Consider the following 18,961-nt stretch of genomic DNA (forward strand, 5'->3'; position numbering starts at 1 on the left):
TTTTGTGCGTGTGCTCGAGAGAGGAGCCGGACTGCAGGAGGGGCAATCTGCCACCTTTCTCCATGCCCCAGGTGGCAATGGCGGGTGTGTGAGGGGGTCCTCCCACACAGCCCGCCCTACCTGCTCCGCTTTGAAGCCCAACGGGGCAGAGGGACTCCCTATAAGGGAGTGAGAGGATTAGCCCGCTCAACCAGCCCCGTTAGTCCTTCGCCTCTCTTTTTTAGAGACCGCGTGGTCAAAGTGCGTGTGTGTTAACCCAATTTCGAGTGCGTGTGTAGGTGTGGTGGTTTTTGTGGGAGGGGGGTGGGCGTACTAAGCGTAGGCTTACCTCGCATAGCACACCCACCGGGAGCCGGGCTGAGACCACCAAACTCAATTCACATGTAGCCGAGACCGGGAACCGAACCCCTGGCTGCAGAGGTGAATGGCTTGTCAGCGCAGTGCCAATCACGTTCAGCCACCGCAGCTCCCTCAAGGGGGTGTATTTTTTACATACAGTACTGTAATCCATAAGATCTATACAGTATACTGTATGTAATGTGTTTGTTTACGTTTTTGAATTTGGCGCCGTTCTCGGCTCCCGTGCGTCGTAACGTCACAGGGAACGGAGATCGGCGTGCTCACACAGCGCGGTGGCAACGCTGGATCCAGGGACAAGGTAAGTAAACCAAGTCTGTGGATCCAGCGAGGCAAGCCAGAGTCTGACTCAGGGTTACCGATCGCAGCACAGAAATCTAACCCAGAGTCTGACTCGGGAACACCGATCGCAGCACAGAAATCTAACCCCGAGTCTGACTCGGGAATACCGATCGCAGCACAGAAATCTAACCCCGAGTCAGACTCGGGAATACCGATCGCAGCACAGAAATCTAACCCCGAGTCAGACTCGGGAATACCGCCAGGGGGGTTAAAGCTTTGACCATTCGCTCCAAAGGTTCTATGATCGAAGAATCAACTGCGGCAGGGGCGGGATCTCTTTTTAAAAAGATTTTCACCAATCAGCAGACAGCTGACACGCCATACAAATGCCCCTCCCCTCCCCCCACACTTTTCACAGATTTATTTGTATCATTTTCCTTCCACTTCACAATTATGTGACACTCTGTGTCTCTCACATAAAATTCTAATAAAATACATTTATGTTTCTGGGTGGAACATGAGAAAATGTTAAGGGGTATGAATACTTTTTCCAGGCATTGTAAGTACCCCATAATAATGGACTGGTCACCAGACTGTAGCATCTGATCTCACTTCTGTCGGAGACGGGGCAGCCGTTTCCATGGAAACTACCCTCACCCCACAGGTTTATTAATAAATGATCAGCAGTGCACTAACCCTTTCCCCACCGGACCCGACCTAATTCTACACTGATGGAGGTGGGGGTAAGAGAGTGCAGGGAGATGTATGGGCCTGACATGGAAGGAGCAAGCGGGTCCCACCCTCAAATGGGGTAAATGGAGCATTGGGTCCTGGGACGGGGTAACGGGATGGTTTGGTCCTGGGACGGGGTAACGGGACTGTTCTTGTCCTGGGACGGGGTAACGGGACGGTTTGGTCCTGGGACGGGGTAACGGGACTGTTCTTGTCCTGGGACGGGGATACGGGACAGTTTTTTTCCTGGGACGGGGTAACGGGACTGTTCTTGTCCTGGGACGGGGTAACGGGACGCTTTGGTCCTGGGACGGGGTAACGGGACGGTTTGGTCCTGGGACGGGGTAACGGGACGGTTTGGTCCTGGGACGGGGTAACGGGACTGTTCTTGTCCTGGGACAGGGTAACGGGACGCTTTGGTCCTGGGACGAGGTAACGGGACGCTTTTTGTCCTGGGACGGGGTAACGGGACGGTTTGGTCCTGGGACGGGGTGACGGGACAGTTCTTGTCCTGGGACGGGGTGACGGGACAGTTCTTGTCCTGGGACGGGGTGACGGGACAGTTCTTGTCCTGGGACGGGGTAACAGGACTGTTCTTGTCCTGGGACGGGGTGACCCCGGAGAAGGATGTGGTCGGGCAGTGTGCATGCGTTGTCCTGTATACATGTATAATGTACATATCTTGTTCTCTTCACAGCCTATTCTCCTCATCGGGTCCCGGAACCGAAGCCGGTTCTTCACCAGATTGTCATCCAGAATCCGCCTCGCCCAGGGCTGCCCATTACACAGCCCCTCACCCACCAGCCACAGGTGTCCCAGGGTCTCTCCTCTCCACCAATCACCTCCCAGGCTCCGCTGGTTCCTCCTTCCTCATGTGTGGAATCATCCGGCAAGCAGAAAGCCAGCCCCATCCCCCCTCTGCCCCCGCAGGGTCCAAGCTTCAGAAGACAAGATGGCGTGGTCCAATGCAGGATTCTCCCATCCAGCTCAGCCGTCATCTTTCAGATCCCGAATACTCGCATGTCGGTGAGTCCGGGGGGGGGGGAACACAATGTCATGGAAGGAGCTGCATGTGACCCGAGGCTGGTGGGACGCACAGATCTCCATGTACATAAAGGGGGTGTGTCCTGTGACAGCCGGTGGGGGGAGGGGGTCATTTTCAGTCTGCAATGAACACATCATGTCCAGAATGTGAATGATTGGTGGGCAGAGGACACATACCAGGAGGTGGCACACACAACACGGATCACTTCTATGAGATAATCCTCGGTGATCCTGCCAGTCTGCTCTGTGTGGCAGGACTTCCTCTCGGGCAAGCCATGGATGCCGCTCTGTGGTAGTGTAGTCGGCTCCCATCCTCCTTCCTATAAGACGCAGTGCCAACATACAAGGCTCTACCGGGTCGGCATTATAGGGGGCCTCCCTGGCGATACCCATACTATCCGCCTCCCTGGCAGGATCCAATCCTCCCGCAGCACAAGTGATCGCAATGAGGCGATTGTGGTTCTCTGTATTCCCAGAAGGGTGAGCGGGCTCGGTGTGGACCACCTCTGTGGCCACAAAACACAAACTAATTGGGTGAAACAAAAAATCATCCAATGTTTGTTACACAAAGAAAATGAAATGCAGCAACTTGTGCCCCCCTGAGCTGCTGCCACCCAATGGGCTGTGCACCCCCCTCAGGCATGTGGGGCACCAAAGTGGCCATCAAGACATGACCTATGAGAGGGTGTGGAGGGTAGAGGGTGACCTATGAGAGGGTGTGGAAGGTAGAGGGTGACCTATGAGAGGGTGTGGAGGGTAGAGGGTGACCTATGAGAGGGTGTGGAAGGTAGAGGGTGACCTATGAGAGGGTGACCTATGAGAGGGTGTGGAGGATAGAGGGTGTGGAGGATAGAGGGTGTGGAGGGTAGAGGGTGACCTATGAGAGGGTGTGGAGGGTAGAGGGTGACCTATGAGAGGGTGTGGAGGGTAGAGGGTGACCTATGAGAGGGTGACCTATGAGAGGGTGTGGAGGGTAGAGGGTGTGGAGGGTAGAGGGTGACCTATGAGAGGGTGTGGAGGGTAGAGGGTGACATATGAGAGGGTGTGGAGGATAGAGGGTGTGGAGGGTAGAGGGTGTGGAGGGTAGAGGGTGACCTATGAGAGGGTGTGGAGGGTAGAGGGTGACCTATGAGAGGGTGTGGTGGGTAGAGGGTGACCTATGAGAGGGTGTGGAGGGTAGAGGGTGACATATGAGAGGGTGTGGAGGATAGAGGGTGTGGAGGGTAGAGGGTGTGGAGGGTAGAGGGTGACCTATGAGAGGGTGTGGAGGGTAGAGGGTGACCTATGAGAGGGTGTGGAGGGTAGAGGGTGACCTATGAGAGGGTGTGGAGGGTAGAGGGTGACCTATGAGAGGGTGTGGAGGGTAGAGGGTGTGGAGGGTAGAGGGTGACCTATGAGAGGGTGTGGAGGGTAGAGGGTGACCTATGAGAGGGTGTGGAGGGTAGAGGGTGACCTATGAGAGGGTGTGGTGGGTAGAGGGTGACCTATGAGAGGGTGTGGAGGGTAGAGGGTGACCTATGAGAGGGTGTGGAGGGTAGAGGGTGTGGAGGGTAGAGGGTGACCTATGAGAGGGTGTGGAGGGTAGAGGGTGACCTATGAGAGGGTGTGGAGGGTAGAGGGTGTGGAGGGTAGAGGGTGACCTATGAGAGGGTGTGGAGGGTAGAGGGTGACCTATGAGAGGGTGTGGTGGGTAGAGGGTGACCTATGAGAGGGTGTGGAGGGTAGAGGGTGACCTATGAGAGGGTGTGGAGGGTAGAGGGTGACCTATGAGAGGGTGTGGAGGGTAGAGGGTGACCTATGAGAGGGTGTGGAGGGTAGAGGGTGACCTATGAGAGGGTGTGGAGGGTAGAGGGTGACCTATGAGAGGGTGTGGAGGGTAGAGGGTGACCTATGAGAGGGTGTGGAGGGTAGAGGGTGACCTATGAGAGGGTGTGGAGGGTAGAGGGTGACCTATGAGAGGGTGACCTATGAGAGGGTGTGGAGGGTAGAGGGTGTGGAGGGTAGAGGGTGACCTATGAGAGGGTGTGGAGGGTAGAGGGTGACATATGAGAGGGTGTGGAGGATAGAGGGTGTGGAGGGTAGAGGGTGTGGAGGGTAGAGGGTGACCTATGAGAGGGTGTGGAGGGTAGAGGGTGACCTATGAGAGGGTGTGGAGGGTAGAGGGTGACCTATGAGAGGGTGTGGTGGGTAGAGGGTGACCTATGAGAGGGTGTGGAGGGTAGAGGGTGACCTATGAGAGGGTGTGGAGGGTAGAGGGTGACCTATGAGAGGGTGTGGAGGGTAGAGGGTGACCTATGAGAGGGTGTGGAGGGTAGAGGGTGACCTATGAGAGGGTGTGGTGGGTAGAGGGTGACCTATGAGAGGGTGTGGAGGGTAGAGGGTGACCTATGAGAGGGTGTGGAGGGTAGAGGGTGTGGAGGGTAGAGGGTGACCTATGAGAGGGTGTGGAGGGTAGAGGGTGACCTATGAGAGGGTGTGGAGGGTAGAGGGTGTGGAGGGTAGAGGGTGACCTATGAGAGGGTGTGGAGGGTAGAGGGTGACCTATGAGAGGGTGTGGTGGGTAGAGGGTGACCTATGAGAGGGTGTGGAGGGTAGAGGGTGACCTATGAGAGGGTGTGGAGGGTAGAGGGTGACCTATGAGAGGGTGTGGAGGGTAGAGGGTGACCTATGAGAGGGTGTGGAGGGTAGAGGGTGACCTATGAGAGGGTGTGGAGGGTAGAGGGTGACCTATGAGAGGGTGTGGAGGGTAGAGGGTGACCTATGAGAGGGTGTGGTGGGTAGAGGGTGACCTATGAGAGGGTGTGGAGGGTAGAGGGTGACCTATGAGAGGGTGTGGAGGGGAGAGGGTGTGGAGGGTAGAGGGTGACCTATGAGAGGGTGTGGAGGGTAGAGGGTGTGGAGGGTAGAGGGTGACCTATGAGAGGGTGTGGAGGGTAGAGGGTGACCTATGAGAGGGTGTGGAGGGTAGAGGGTGTGTGGGTAGAGGGTGTGGGGGGTAGAGGGTGTGGTGGGTAGGGGGGTGTATAGTTGAGGTGACATTACATATGGGGGGGTGTAGATGTCAGACTAATCTTCCATTTCTCTTCCTCCAGACACCCTCACAGCAAGATAATCTACGGAAAAACTCAGAGGCGCACAGAACCCAACTACAGCCTTCAACCCAACTACCAGTCGCTGCGCCGGCCAACCACACCACCAGCCACACCACCAACCACACCGCCAACCACACCACCAGCCACACCGCCAACCACACCACCAGCCACACCACCAGCCACCATCAGATCGCACAGCGCGGTGAGAATATCACACTAACAAATCCTGTATAATAATATTACTGGAGTGCGCCCCCCTGTGTGTGTGTGTGTGCGGGGTGGTGCGTCCTCTGTGCGTGCGGGGCGGTGCGTCCTCTGTGCCTGCGGGGCGGTGCGTCCTCTGTGCGTGCGGGGTGGTGCGTCCTCTGTGCGTGCGGGGCGGTGCGTCCTCTGTGCCTGCGGGGCGGTGCGTCCTCTGTGCCTGCGGGGTGGTGCGTCCTCTGTGCGTGCGGGGTGGTGCGTCCTCTGTGCGTGCGGGGTGGTGCGTCCTCTGTGCGTGCGGGGCGTCCTCTGTGCGTGCGGGGCGGTGCGTCCTCTGTGCCTGCGGGGCGGTGCGTCCTCTGTGCCTGCGGGGCGGTGCGTCCTCTGTGCCTGCAGGGCGGTGCGTCCTCTGTGCGTGCGGGGCGGTGCGTCCTCTGTGCGTGCGGGGCGGTGCGTCCTCTGTGCCTGCGGGGCGGTGCGTCCTCTGTGCGTGTGGGGCGGTGCGTCCTCTGTGCGTGCGGGGCGGTGCGTCCTCTGTGCCTGCGGGGCGGTGCGTCCTCTGTGCCTGCGGGGCGGTGCGTCCTCTGTGCCTGCGGGGCGGTGCGTCCTCTGTGCCTGCGGGGCGGTGCGTCCTCTGTGCGTGCGGGGCGGTGCGTCCTCTGTGCGGGGCGGTGCGTCCTCTGTGCGGGGCGGTGCGTCCTCTGTGCGTGCGGGGTGGGGATCCTCATCTTGTCCTGTGTACACACCGTGTAGTGTTGCTGGGGATCCTCATCTTGTCCTGTGTACACACCGTGTAGTGTTGCTGGGGATCCTCATCTTGTCCTGTGTACACAGCGTGTAGCGTTGCTGGGGATCCTCATCTTGTCCTGTGTACACACCATGTAGTGTTGCTGGGGATCCTCATCTTGTCCTGTGTACACAGCGTGTAGCGTTGCTGGGGATCCTCATCTTGTCCTGTGTACACACAGTGTAGCGTTGCTGGGGATCCTCATCTTGTCCTGTGTAGTAGAGACAGCTGGCATTCTTATGTAGCAGCAGCTGCTCGTGTGTCTGATCCGCCCTGTCCTGCCCCCTCCCTGCCTCCGCCTGGACTCTGGGATTGGAGGAGGGAAGGGGGGGCCGTCCAGGCAGACTCGCCTTTCATTCATTGTCTGGTTGGTGAACGCAGTCAGCATGGAGGCTGAACGAGGGGGCTGAGCGAGGGGCTGAGTGTGGACAATGTGGAGCTGAGGGACTCAACAACAGGAGGCTCTGGCCTGGAGCAACTCTTCCTGAGAGTGCCGAGACGTCCCGACCGTCTGTGCCGGATCTACCACAAAGATCCTCAGAACTCCCCCACCCAACATTAGACCTGTGGGATAGAGCAGGAGGACTGAGAGACAGCCTGGACCACAACTCAGAGAGACAGCCTGGACCACCACTCAGAGAGACAGCCTGGACCACCACTGAGGACTGAGAGAGACAGCCTGGACCACCACTGAGGACTGAGAGAGACAGCCTGGACCACCACTGAGGACAGAGAATCCCACCAAATGATCCAAAAACAGCCACAGTTCCAGCAGAGGACTGAAGCAGAAGATCTTTAGGTACAAAGAGCCGAGACTGACTTTTCAATAACCGGAATAAGAGACAGTCTACTTCGAGACATCCTAACTCTGACTAAGCTCAACTCTCCAACAAAAGACCAAGCGTCAGTCACAACACAGGACTTACAGACAGCCTCATTCTGCAGCGGAGGGTCAGTGTGAGAGACAGCCTCGCTTCATCGGAGGCTCAGTATAAGAGACAGCCTCGCTTCATCGGAGGCTCAGTATAAGAGACAGCCTCGCTCCATCGGAGGCTCGGTGTAAGAGACAGCCTCATTCTGCAGCGGAGGGTCAACAGAGAAATTAGGGACGGCTTTACTTCCCAAAACTTGGGACAACTGGAATCCCACAAGAAGGTCAGGAGACCTCCTAACAGAGGACCAAGAGACCCGACCTACAACCTGAGAGACTGAATACCGCAACATAGTGCCAGGGGACAGAGACAGCTTCCCTCCAGGAAAGACTAGTATCAAAGACAGCCTCGCTCCATCGGAGGCTCGGTGTAAGAGACAGCCTCGCTCCATCAGAGGCTCGGTGTAAGAGACAGCCTCGCTCCATCAGAGGCTCGGTGTAAGAGACAGCCTCGCTCCATCGGAGGCTCGGTGTAAGAGACAGCCTCGCTCCATCGGAGGTCAGGTGTAAGAGACAGCCCCGCTCCATCGGAGGTCAGGTGTAAGAGACAGCCTCGCTCCATCGGAGGTCAGGTGTAAGAGACAGCCTCGCTCCATCGGAGGTCAGGTGTAAGAGACAGCCTCGCTCCATCGGAGGTCAGGTGTAAGAGACAGCCCCGCTCCATCGGAGGCTCGGTGTAAGAGACAGCCTCGCTCCATCGGAGGTCAGGTGTAAGAGACAGCCCCGCTCCATCGGAGGTCAGGTGTAAGAGACAGCCTCGCTCCATCAGAGGCTCGGTGTAAGAGACAGCCTCGCTCCATCGGAGGCTCGGTGTAAGAGACAGCCTCGCTCCATCGGAGGCTCGGTGTAAGAGACAGCCCCGCTCCATTGGAGGTCAGGTGTAAGAGACAGCCTCACTCCATCGGAAGCCTAGAGTCAGAGATCGCTGTGGTGAAGCTGGTAGAGGACCCCTGGGAGGTCCAGCCTTCACTTCGTCTTCTTATCACATTGGCTCCTGGCTGTGGAGAAGTTGCTGAAAACACAAGACTAGCAACGCAGGTGGGTGAGGTGAAGAAGCGATTGTTCTGTGGGTGTCCGGGGTGGTAGTGTGATTGGTGGGGGAGATTTCGGGGCCCTCCGGGTGGTAGTGTGATTGGTGGGGGAGATTTCGGGGCCTTCTGGGTGGTAGTGTGATCGGTGGGGGAGATTTCGGGGCCCTCCGGGGTGGTAGTGTGATTGGTGGGGGAGATTTCGGGGCCCTCCGGGTGGTAGTGTGATTGGTGGGGGAGATTTCGGGGCCCTCCAGGTGGTAGTGTGATTGGTGGGGGAGATTTCGGGGCCCTCCGGGTGGTAGTGTGATCGGTGGGGGAGATTTCGGGGCCCTCCGGGGGGGTAGTGTGATTGGTGGGGGAGATTTCGGGGCCCTCCGGGTGGTAGTGTGATCGGTGGGGGAGATTTCGGGGCCCTCCGGGGTGGTAGTGTGATTGGTGGGGGAGATTTCGGGGCCCTCCGGGTGGTAGTGTGATTGGTGGGGGAGATTTCGGGGCCCTCCGGGTGGTAGTGTGATCGGTGGGGGAGATTTCGGGGCCCTCCGGGGTGGTAGTGTGATTGGTGGGGGAGATTTCGGGGCCCTCCGGGTGGTAGTGTGATTGGTGGGGGAGATTTCGGGGCCCTCCGGGTGGTAGTGTGATCGGTGGGGGAGATTTCGGGACCCTCCGGGTGGTAGTGTGATCGGTGGGGGAGATTTCGGGGCCCTCTGGGTGGTAGTGTGATTGGTGGGGGAGATTTCGGGGCCCTCCGGGTGGTAGTGTGATCGGTGGGGGAGATTTCGGGGCCCTCCGGGGTGGTAGTGTGATTGGTGGGGGAGATTTCGGGGGCCTCCGGGTGGTAGTGTGATCGGTGGGGGAGATTTCGGGGCCCTCCGGGGTGGTAGTGTGATTGGTGGGGGAGATTTCGGGGCCCTCCGGGTGGTAGTGTGATCGGTGGGGGAGATTTCGGGGCCCTCCGGGTGGTAGTGTGATCGGTGGGGGAGATTTCGGGGCCCTCCGGGGTGGTAGTGTGATCGGTGGGGGAGATTTCGGGGCCCTCCGGGGTGGGAGTGTGATTGGTGGGGGAGATTTCGGGGCCCTCCGGGTGGTAGTGTGATCGGTGGGGGAGATTTCGGGGCCCTCCGGGTGGTAGTGTGATCGGTGGGGGAGATTTCGGGGCCCTCCGGGGTGGTAGTGTGATCGGTGGGGGAGATTTCGGGGCCCTCCGGGTGGTAGTGTGATTGGTGGGGGAGATTTCGGGGCCCTCTGGGTGGTAGTGTGATTGGTGGGGGAGATTTCGGGGCCCTCCGGGTGGTAGTGTGATTGGTGGGGGAGATTTCGGGGCCCTCTGGGTGGTAGTGTGATTGGTGGGGGAGATTTCGGGGCCCTCTGGGTGGTAGTGTGATTGGTGGGGGAGATTTCGGGGCCCTCCGGGTGGTAGTGTGATCGGTGGGGGAGATTTCGGGGCCCTCTGGGTGGTAGTGTGATTGGTGGGGGAGATTTCGGGGCCCTCCAGGTGGTAGTGTGATCGGTGGGGGAGATTTCGGGGCCCTCCGGGGTGGTAGTGTGATTGGTGGGGGAGATTTCGGGGCCCTCCGGGGTGGTAGTGTGATTGGTGGGGGAGATTTCGGGGCCCTCCGGGTGGTAGTGTGATTGGTGGGGGAGATTTCGGGGCCCTCCGGGTGGTAGTGTGATCAGCGGGGGAGATTTCGGGGCCCTCCGGGGTGGTAGTGTGATTGGTGGGGGAGATTTCGGGGCCCTCCGGGTGGTAGTGTGATTGGTGGGGGAGATTTCGGGGCCCTCCGGGTGGTAGTGTGATCGGTGGGGGAGATTTCGGGACCCTCCGGGTGGTAGTGTGATTGGTGGGGGAGATTTCGGGGCCCTCCGGGTGGTAGTGTGATTGGTGGGGGAGATTTCGGGGCCCTCCGGGTGGTAGTGTGATTGGTGGGGGAGATTTTGGGGCCCTCCGGGTGGTAGTGTGATTGGTGGGGGAGATTTCGGGGCCCTCCGGGTGGTAGTGTGATTGGTGGGGGAGATTTCGGGGCCCTCCGGGTGGTAGTGTGATTGGTGGGGGAGATTTCGGGGCCCTCCGGGTGGTAGTGTGATTGGTGGGGAGATTTCGGGGCCCTCCTGGTGGTAGTGTGATTGGTGGGGGAGATTTTGGGGCCCTCCAGGTGGTAGTGTGATCGGTGGGGGAGATTTCGGGGCCCTCCAGGTGGTAGTGTGATCGGTGGGGGAGATTTCGGGGCCCTCCGGGGTGGTAGTGTGATTGGTGGGGGAGATTTCGGGGCCCTCCGGGTGGTAGTGTGATTGGTGGGGGAGATTTCGGGGCCCTCCGGGTGGTAGTGTGATCGGTGGGGGAGATTTCGGGACCCTCCGGGTGGTAGTGTGATCGGTGGGGGAGATTTCGGGGCCCTCCGGGTGGTAGTGTGATTGGTGGGGGAGATTTCGGGGCCCTCCGGGTGGTAGTGTGATCGGTGGGGGAGATTTCGGGGCCCTCCGGGGTGGTAGTGTGATTGGTGGGGGAGATTTCGGGGGCCTCCGGGTGGTAGTGTGATCGGTGGGGGAGATTTCGGGGCCCTCCGGGGTGGTAGTGTGATTGGTGGGGGAGATTTCGGGGCCCTCCGGGTGGTAGTGTGATCGGTGGGGGAGATTTCGGGGCCCTCCGGGTGGTAGTGTGATCGGTGGGGGAGATTTCGGGGCCCTCCGGGGTGGTAGTGTGATCGGTGGGGGAGATTTCGGGGCCCTCCGGGGTGGTAGTGTGATTGGTGGGGGAGATTTCGGGGCCCTCCGGGTGGTAGTGTGATCGGTGGGGGAGATTTCGGGGCCCTCCGGGTGGTAGTGTGATCGGTGGGGGAGATTTCGGGGCCCTCCGGGGTGGTAGTGTGATCGGTGGGGGAGATTTCGGGGCCCTCCGGGTGGTAGTGTGATTGGTGGGGGAGATTTCGGGGCCCTCTGGGTGGTAGTGTGATTGGTGGGGGAGATTTCGGGGCCCTCCGGGTGGTAGTGTGATTGGTGGGGGAGATTTCGGGGCCCTCTGGGTGGTAGTGTGATTGGTGGGGGAGATTTCGGGGCCCTCTGGGTGGTAGTGTGATTGGTGGGGGAGATTTCGGGGCCCTCCGGGTGGTAGTGTGATCGGTGGGGGAGATTTCGGGGCCCTCTGGGTGGTAGTGTGATTGGTGGGGGAGATTTCGGGGCCCTCCAGGTGGTAGTGTGATCGGTGGGGGAGATTTCGGGGCCCTCCGGGGTGGTAGTGTGATTGGTGGGGGAGATTTCGGGGCCCTCCGGGGTGGTAGTGTGATTGGTGGGGGAGATTTCGGGGCCCTCCGGGTGGTAGTGTGATTGGTGGGGGAGATTTCGGGGCCCTCCGGGTGGTAGTGTGATCAGCGGGGGAGATTTCGGGGCCCTCCGGGGTGGTAGTGTGATTGGTGGGGGAGATTTCGGGGCCCTCCGGGTGGTAGTGTGATTGGTGGGGGAGATTTCGGGGCCCTCCGGGTGGTAGTGTGATCGGTGGGGGAGATTTCGGGACCCTCCGGGTGGTAGTGTGATTGGTGGGGGAGATTTCGGGGCCCTCCGGGTGGTAGTGTGATTGGTGGGGGAGATTTCGGGGCCCTCCGGGTGGTAGTGTGATTGGTGGGGGAGATTTTGGGGCCCTCCGGGTGGTAGTGTGATTGGTGGGGGAGATTTCGGGGCCCTCCGGGTGGTAGTGTGATTGGTGGGGGAGATTTCGGGGCCCTCCGGGTGGTAGTGTGATTGGTGGGGGAGATTTCGGGGCCCTCCGGGTGGTAGTGTGATTGGTGGGGGAGATTTCGGGGCCCTCCTGGTGGTAGTGTGATTGGTGGGGGAGATTTTGGGGCCCTCCAGGTGGTAGTGTGATCGGTGGGGGAGATTTCGGGGCCCTCCAGGTGGTAGTGTGATCGGTGGGGGAGATTTCGGGGCCCTCCAGGTGGTAGTGTGATTGGTGGGGGAGATTTCGGGGCCCTCCGGGTGGTAGTGTGATTGGTGGGGGAGATTTCGGGGCCCTCCGGGTGGTAGTGTGATTGGTGGGGGAGATTTCGGGGCCCTCCGGGTGGTAGTGTGATTGGTGGGGGAGATTTCGGGGCTCTGTAGTACTAAGTGAATTGTGTGGGGGGTGGGGTCTCTGCCCTGTGTCATGTGACCTCCCGTGGCCGGCTGTTTGGAGGTTCTGCTGGACCTTCCACAGATAGGAAGTGTGGGGTGTGCAGACAATTCTCTTCCTCCCCCTGGCTGGTCATGTTTCTAGTTGCCCCCTCAGGGGTAAGAAGTTGTCAGATTGGGGTCAGTGTGTGGGGGATGGTGGTAGAGGTGGGAAGAGTTGTCTCTGCCGGGAGTCCCACCATCCTTCATAGACACGCTGCCTGTGTGCTGACCACTAATACCCCCCCGGGGCAGGAAGGGACTTTCCATAAGGTGGTTCCTCTCAGGTCTCCCAATGGCCTTCGCTGGCGGGGCAGGAGGGAGGTGTTGTCACCGGTATTGGGGGGGGGGGTATTCTCCGAGTCTGGAGCCCCCCTGACCTCTTCTTCTGTCTCTCCTCCAGATCCTGGCCAGTCCAAGGCTGTCCCTTCCCCCCCTCTGGACATGACCTCAGGAAACGGCTCATCTCCTCTGCCGGCGGCCGCCACCGGCACCACCCCCCAGAACGGTGAGAACAAACCGCCACAGGCCGTGGTGAAACCGCAAATCCTCACTCACGTCATCGAAGGTTTCGTCATCCAGGAGGGGGCTCAGCCGTTCCCGGTAAGATGGGTGGAGGGGGAGGGGGGGTGTGTCCCCCACGTCTGTCTCCCCCACGTCTGTCCCCCCCCACGTCTGTCCCCCGGCATTCATTTCAGTTCTTATTTTACAGTCGCACCGGAGCAGAGCCGCCCCAGAGGTGAGTTTCTTCTCCCACAGACACGTCATATGTACACCGCGACCAATCCTACGTCATATATACACCGCGACCAATCCTACATCATATATACACCGCGACCAATCCTACGTCATATATATACACCGCGACCAATCCTACGTCATATGTACACCGCGACCAATCCTACGTCATATATACACCGCGACCAATCCTACGTCATATATACACCACGACCAATCCTACGTCATATATACACCGCGACCAATCCTACATCATATATACACCGCGACCAATCCTACGTCATATATATACACCGCGACCAATCCTACGTCATATATACACCGCGACCAATCCTACATCATATATACACCGCGACCAATCCTACATCATATGTACACCGCGACCAATCCTACGTCATATGTACACCGCGACCAATCCTACGTCATATACACTGCGACCAATCCTACGTCATATACACTGCGACCAATCCTACGTCATATATACACCGCGACCAATCCTACGTCATATGTACACCGTGACCAATCCTACGTCATATACACCGCGACCAATCCTACGTCATATACACCGCGAGCAATCCTACGTCATATATACACCGCGACCAATCCTACGTCATATGTACACCGCGACCAATCCTACGTCATATACACTGCGACCAATCCTACGTCATATGTACACCGCGACCAATCCTACGTCATATATACACCGCGACCAATCCTACGTCATATGTACACCGCGACCAATCCTACGTCATATGTACACCGCGACCAATCCTACGTCATATATACACCGCGACCAATCCTACGTCATATGTACACCGCGACCAATCCTACGTCATATATACACCGCGACCAATCCTACGTCATATACACCGCGACCAATCCTACGTCATATGTACACCGCGACCAATCCTACGTCATATATACACCGCGACCAATCCTACGTCATATATACACCGCGACCAATCCTACGTCATATGTACACCGCGACCAATCCTACGTCATATATACACCGCGACCAATCCTACGTCATATACACCGCGACCAATCCTACGTCATATGTACACCGCGACCAATCCTACGTCATATGTACACCGCGACCAATCCTACGTCATATGTACACCGCGACCAATCCTACGTCATATGTACACCGCGACCAATCCTACGTCATATATACACCGCGACCAATCCTACGTCATGTATACACCACGACCAATCCTACGTCATATATACACCGCGACCAATCCTACGTCATATGTACACCGCAACCAATCCTACGTCATATATACACCGCGACCAATCCTACGTCATATATACACCGCGACCAATCCTACGTCATATGTACACCGCGACCAATCCTACGTCATATATACACCGCGACCAATCCTACGTCATATACACCGCGACCAATCCTACGTCATATGTACACCGCGACCAATCCTACGTCATATGTACACCGCGACCAATCCTACGTCATATATACACCGCGACCAATCCTACGTCATATATACACCGCGACCAATCCTACGTCATATATACACCACGACCAATCCTACGTCATATATACACCGCGACCAATCCTACGTCATATATACACCGCGACCAATCCTACGTCATATGTACACCGCGACCAATCCTACGTCATATGTACACCGCGACCAATCCTACGTCATATATACACCGCGACCAATCCTACGTCATATATACACCGCGACCAATCCTACGTCATATATATACACCGCGACCAATCCTACGTCATATATACACCGCGACCAATCCTACGTCATATATATACACCGCGACCAATCCTACGTCATGTATACACCGCGACCAATCCTACGTCATGTATACACCGCGACCAATCCTACGTCATGTATACACCACGACCAATCCTACGTCATATATACACCGCGACCAATCCTACGTCATATGTACACCGCGACCAATCCTACGTCATATATACACCGCGACCAATCCTACGTCATATATACACCGCGACCAATCCTACGTCATATGTACACCGCGAGCAATCCTACGTCATATATACACCGCGACCAATCCTACGTCATATACACCGCGACCAATCCTACGTCATATGTACACCGCGACCAATCCTACGTCATATGTACACCGCGACCAATCCTACGTCATATGTACACCGCGACCAATCCTACGTCATATATACACCGCGACCAATCCTACGTCATATATACACCACGACCAATCCTACGTCATATATACACCGCGACCAATCCTACGTCATATGTACACCGCGACCAATCCTACGTCATATGTACACCGCGACCAATCCTACGTCATATGTACACCGCGACCAATCCTACGTCATATATACACTGCGACCAATCCTACGTCATATACACCGCGACCAATCCTACGTCATATATATACACCGCGACCAATCCTACGTCATATATACACCGCGACCAATCCTACGTCATGTATACACCGCGACCAATCCTACGTCATATATACACTGCGACCAATCCTACGTCATATACACCGCGACCAATCCTACGTCATATATATACACCGCGACCAATCCTACGTCATATATACACCGCGACCAATCCTACGTCATGTATACACCGCGACCAATCCTACGTCATATATACACCGCGACCAATCCTACGTCATATGTACACCGCGACCAATCCTACGTCATATATATAAACCGCGACCAATCCTACGTCATATATATACACCGCGACCAATCCTACGTCATATACACCGCGACCAATCCTACGTCATGTATACACCGCGACCAATCCTACGTCATATATATACACCGCGACCAATCCTACGTCATATATACACCGCGACCAATCCTACGTCATATATATACACCGCGACCAATCCTACGTCATGTATACACCGCGACCAATCCTATGTCATGTATACACCGCGACCAATCCTACGTCATATGTACACCGCGACCAATCCTACATCATATGTACACCGCGACCAATCCTACGTCATATGTACACCGCGACCAATCCTACGTCATATGTACACCGCGACCAATCCTACGTCATATACACCGCGACCAATCCTACGTCATGTATACACCGCGACCAATCCTACGTCATATATACACCGCGACCTATCCTACGTCATATATATACACCGCGACCAATCCTACGTCATATGTACACCGCGACCAATCCTACGTCATATATATACACCGCGACCAATCCTACGTCATATATACACCGCGACCAATCCTACGTCATATGTACACCGCGACCAATCCTACGTCATATATATACACCGCGACCAATCCTACGTCATATGTACACCGCGACCAATCCTACGTCATATATATACACCGAGACCAATCCTACGTCTTCTCACTTCTCCCCCTCGGGGGAGGAGTGAGAGGATAGACGCACGAGGGAAAGGAGTGAGAGGATAGACGCACACGAGGGGGAAGAGTGAGAGGATAGACGCAGAGAAGGGGGAGGAGTGAGAGGATAGACACACGAGGGGGAGGAGTGAGAGGATAGAGGCACACGAGGGGGAGGAGTGAGAGGATAGACGCAGAGAAGGGGGAGGAGTGAGAGGATAGACACACGAGGGGGAGGAGTGAGAGGATAGAGGCACACGAGGGGGAGGAGTGAGAGGATAGACGCAGAGAAGGGGGAGGAGTGAGAGGATAGACACACGAGGGGGAGGAGTGAGAGGATAGACGCAGAGAAGGGGGAGGAGTGAGAGGATAGACGCAGAGAAGGGGGAGGAGTGAGAGGATAGACGCAGAGAAGGGGGAGGAGTGAGAGGATAGACGCAGAGAAGGGGGAGGAGTGAGAGGATAGACGCAGAGAAGGGGGAGGAGTGAGAGGGTAGACACACAAGGGGGAGGAGTGAGAGGATAGACACACGAGGGGGAGGAGTGAGAGGATAGACACACGAGGGGGAGGAGTGAGAGGTCAGACGCAGAGAAGGGGGAGGAGTGAGAGGATAGACGCACACGAGGGGGGAGGAGTGAGAGGATAGACGCACACGAGGGGGAGGAGTGAGAGGATAGACGCAGAGAAGGGGGAGGAGTGAGAGGATAGACGCACACGAGGGGGGAGGAGTGAGAGGATAGACGCACACGAGGGGGAGGAGTGAGAGGATAGACACACACGAGGGGGAGGAGTGAGAGGATAGACACACGAGGGGGAGGAGTGAGAGGATAGACGCAGAGAAGGGGGAGGAGTGAGAGGATAGACACACGAGGGGGAGGAGTGAGAGGATAGACGCAGAGAAGGGGGAGGAGTGAGAGGATAGACACACACAAGGGGGAGGAGTGAGAGGATAGACGCACACAAGAGGGAGGAGTGAGAGGATAGACGCACACAAGAGGGAGGAGTGAGAGGATAGACGCACACAAGAGGGAGGAGTGAGGATAGACGCACACAAGGGGGAGGAGTGAGAGGATAGACACACACAAGAGGGAGGAGTGAGAGGATAGACGCACACAAGGGGGAGGAGTGAGAGGATAGACACACACAAGGGGGAGGAGTGAGAGGATAGACACACACAAGGGGGAGGAGTGAGAGGATAGACGCACACAAGAGGGAGGAGTGAGAGGATAGACGCACACGAGGGGGAGGAGTGAGAGGATAGACGCACACAAGGGGGAGGAGTGAGAGGATAGACACACACAAGGGGGAGGAGTGAGAGGATAGACGCACACGAGGGGGAGGAGTGAGAGGATAGACACACACAAGGGGGAGGAGTGAGAGGATAGACACACACGAGGGGGAGGAGTGAGAGGATAGACGCACACAAGGGGGAGGAGTGAGAGGATAGACACACGAGGGGGAGGAGTGAGAGGATAGACACACACAAGAGGGAGGAGTGAGAGGATAGACACACGAGGGGGAGGAGTGAGAGGATAGACACACACAAGGGGGAGGAGTGAGAGGATAGACACACACAAGGGGGAGGAGTGAGAGGATAGACGCACACGAGGGGGAGGAGTGAGAGGATAGACACACACGAGGGGGAGGAGTGAGAGGATAGACGCAGAGAAGGGGGAGGAGTGAGAGGATAGACACACGAGGGGGAGGAGTGAGAGGATAGACACACACAAGAGGGAGGAGTGAGAGGATAGACACACGAGGGGGAGGGGTGAGAGGATAGACACACACAAGGGGGAGGAGTGAGAGGATAGACACACACAAGGGGGAGGAGTGAGAGGATAGACGCACACGAGGGGGAGGAGTGAGAGGATAGACACACACAAGGGGGAGGAGTGAGAGGATAGACACACGAGGGGGAGGAGTGAGAGGATAGACACACGAGGGGGAGGAGTGAGAGGATAGACACACGAGGGGGAGGAGTGAGAGGATAGACACACGAGGGGGGCCTCAGTAGGGTTATAGCAGAAAAGACAAGACAGCCGGCTGTAACAATACCTAACTGCAGTTCCTTGTGTGAACAGGTGGGGCGCTCCTCTCCACTGGCGGGGGAGAAGTGTCCGCAGGGGGTTCTGACTGAGAAGCTGCCCCAGCAGGATAACAACACCACAACCACCACCACCGACTCGGAGATAGAAGAGCCCAGCGTGCCAGGTACTGCGTGTGATTGGCCGGTGAGGTGATCTAATCTGTATAGTGTCTGGGCTTGTAAT

At 57.2% G+C, this 18,961-nt stretch overlaps 1 protein-coding gene across 5 annotated transcripts in view; it reads left to right on the plus strand.

The window, feature by feature from the left end:
* The window catches only part of PHC2 (polyhomeotic homolog 2), a 76,916-nt gene that overhangs the window by 48,110 nt on the left and 9,845 nt on the right, over window positions 1–18,961 (plus strand). For 3 of the 5 annotated variants that reach the window (XM_040327001.1, XM_040327002.1, XM_040327003.1), the window contains 5 exons: window positions 2,069–2,397; window positions 5,508–5,709; window positions 12,995–13,194; window positions 13,304–13,330; window positions 18,773–18,902. In XM_040327001.1, coding sequence (XP_040182935.1) covers window positions 2,069–2,397; window positions 5,508–5,709; window positions 12,995–13,194; window positions 13,304–13,330; window positions 18,773–18,902 — 888 coding nt within the window. Of the gene's footprint in view, window positions 1–2,068; window positions 2,398–5,507; window positions 5,710–6,421; window positions 8,465–12,994; window positions 13,195–13,303; window positions 13,331–18,772; window positions 18,903–18,961 lie in introns of those variants that run through there. The other 2 variants (XM_040327005.1, XM_040327004.1) reach the window with 2 other exon arrangements.

The sequence above is a fragment of the Rana temporaria genome, chromosome 10 (genome assembly GCF_905171775.1).
Source record: "Rana temporaria chromosome 10, aRanTem1.1, whole genome shotgun sequence".
Lineage (NCBI taxonomy): Eukaryota > Metazoa > Chordata > Amphibia > Anura > Ranidae > Rana > Rana temporaria.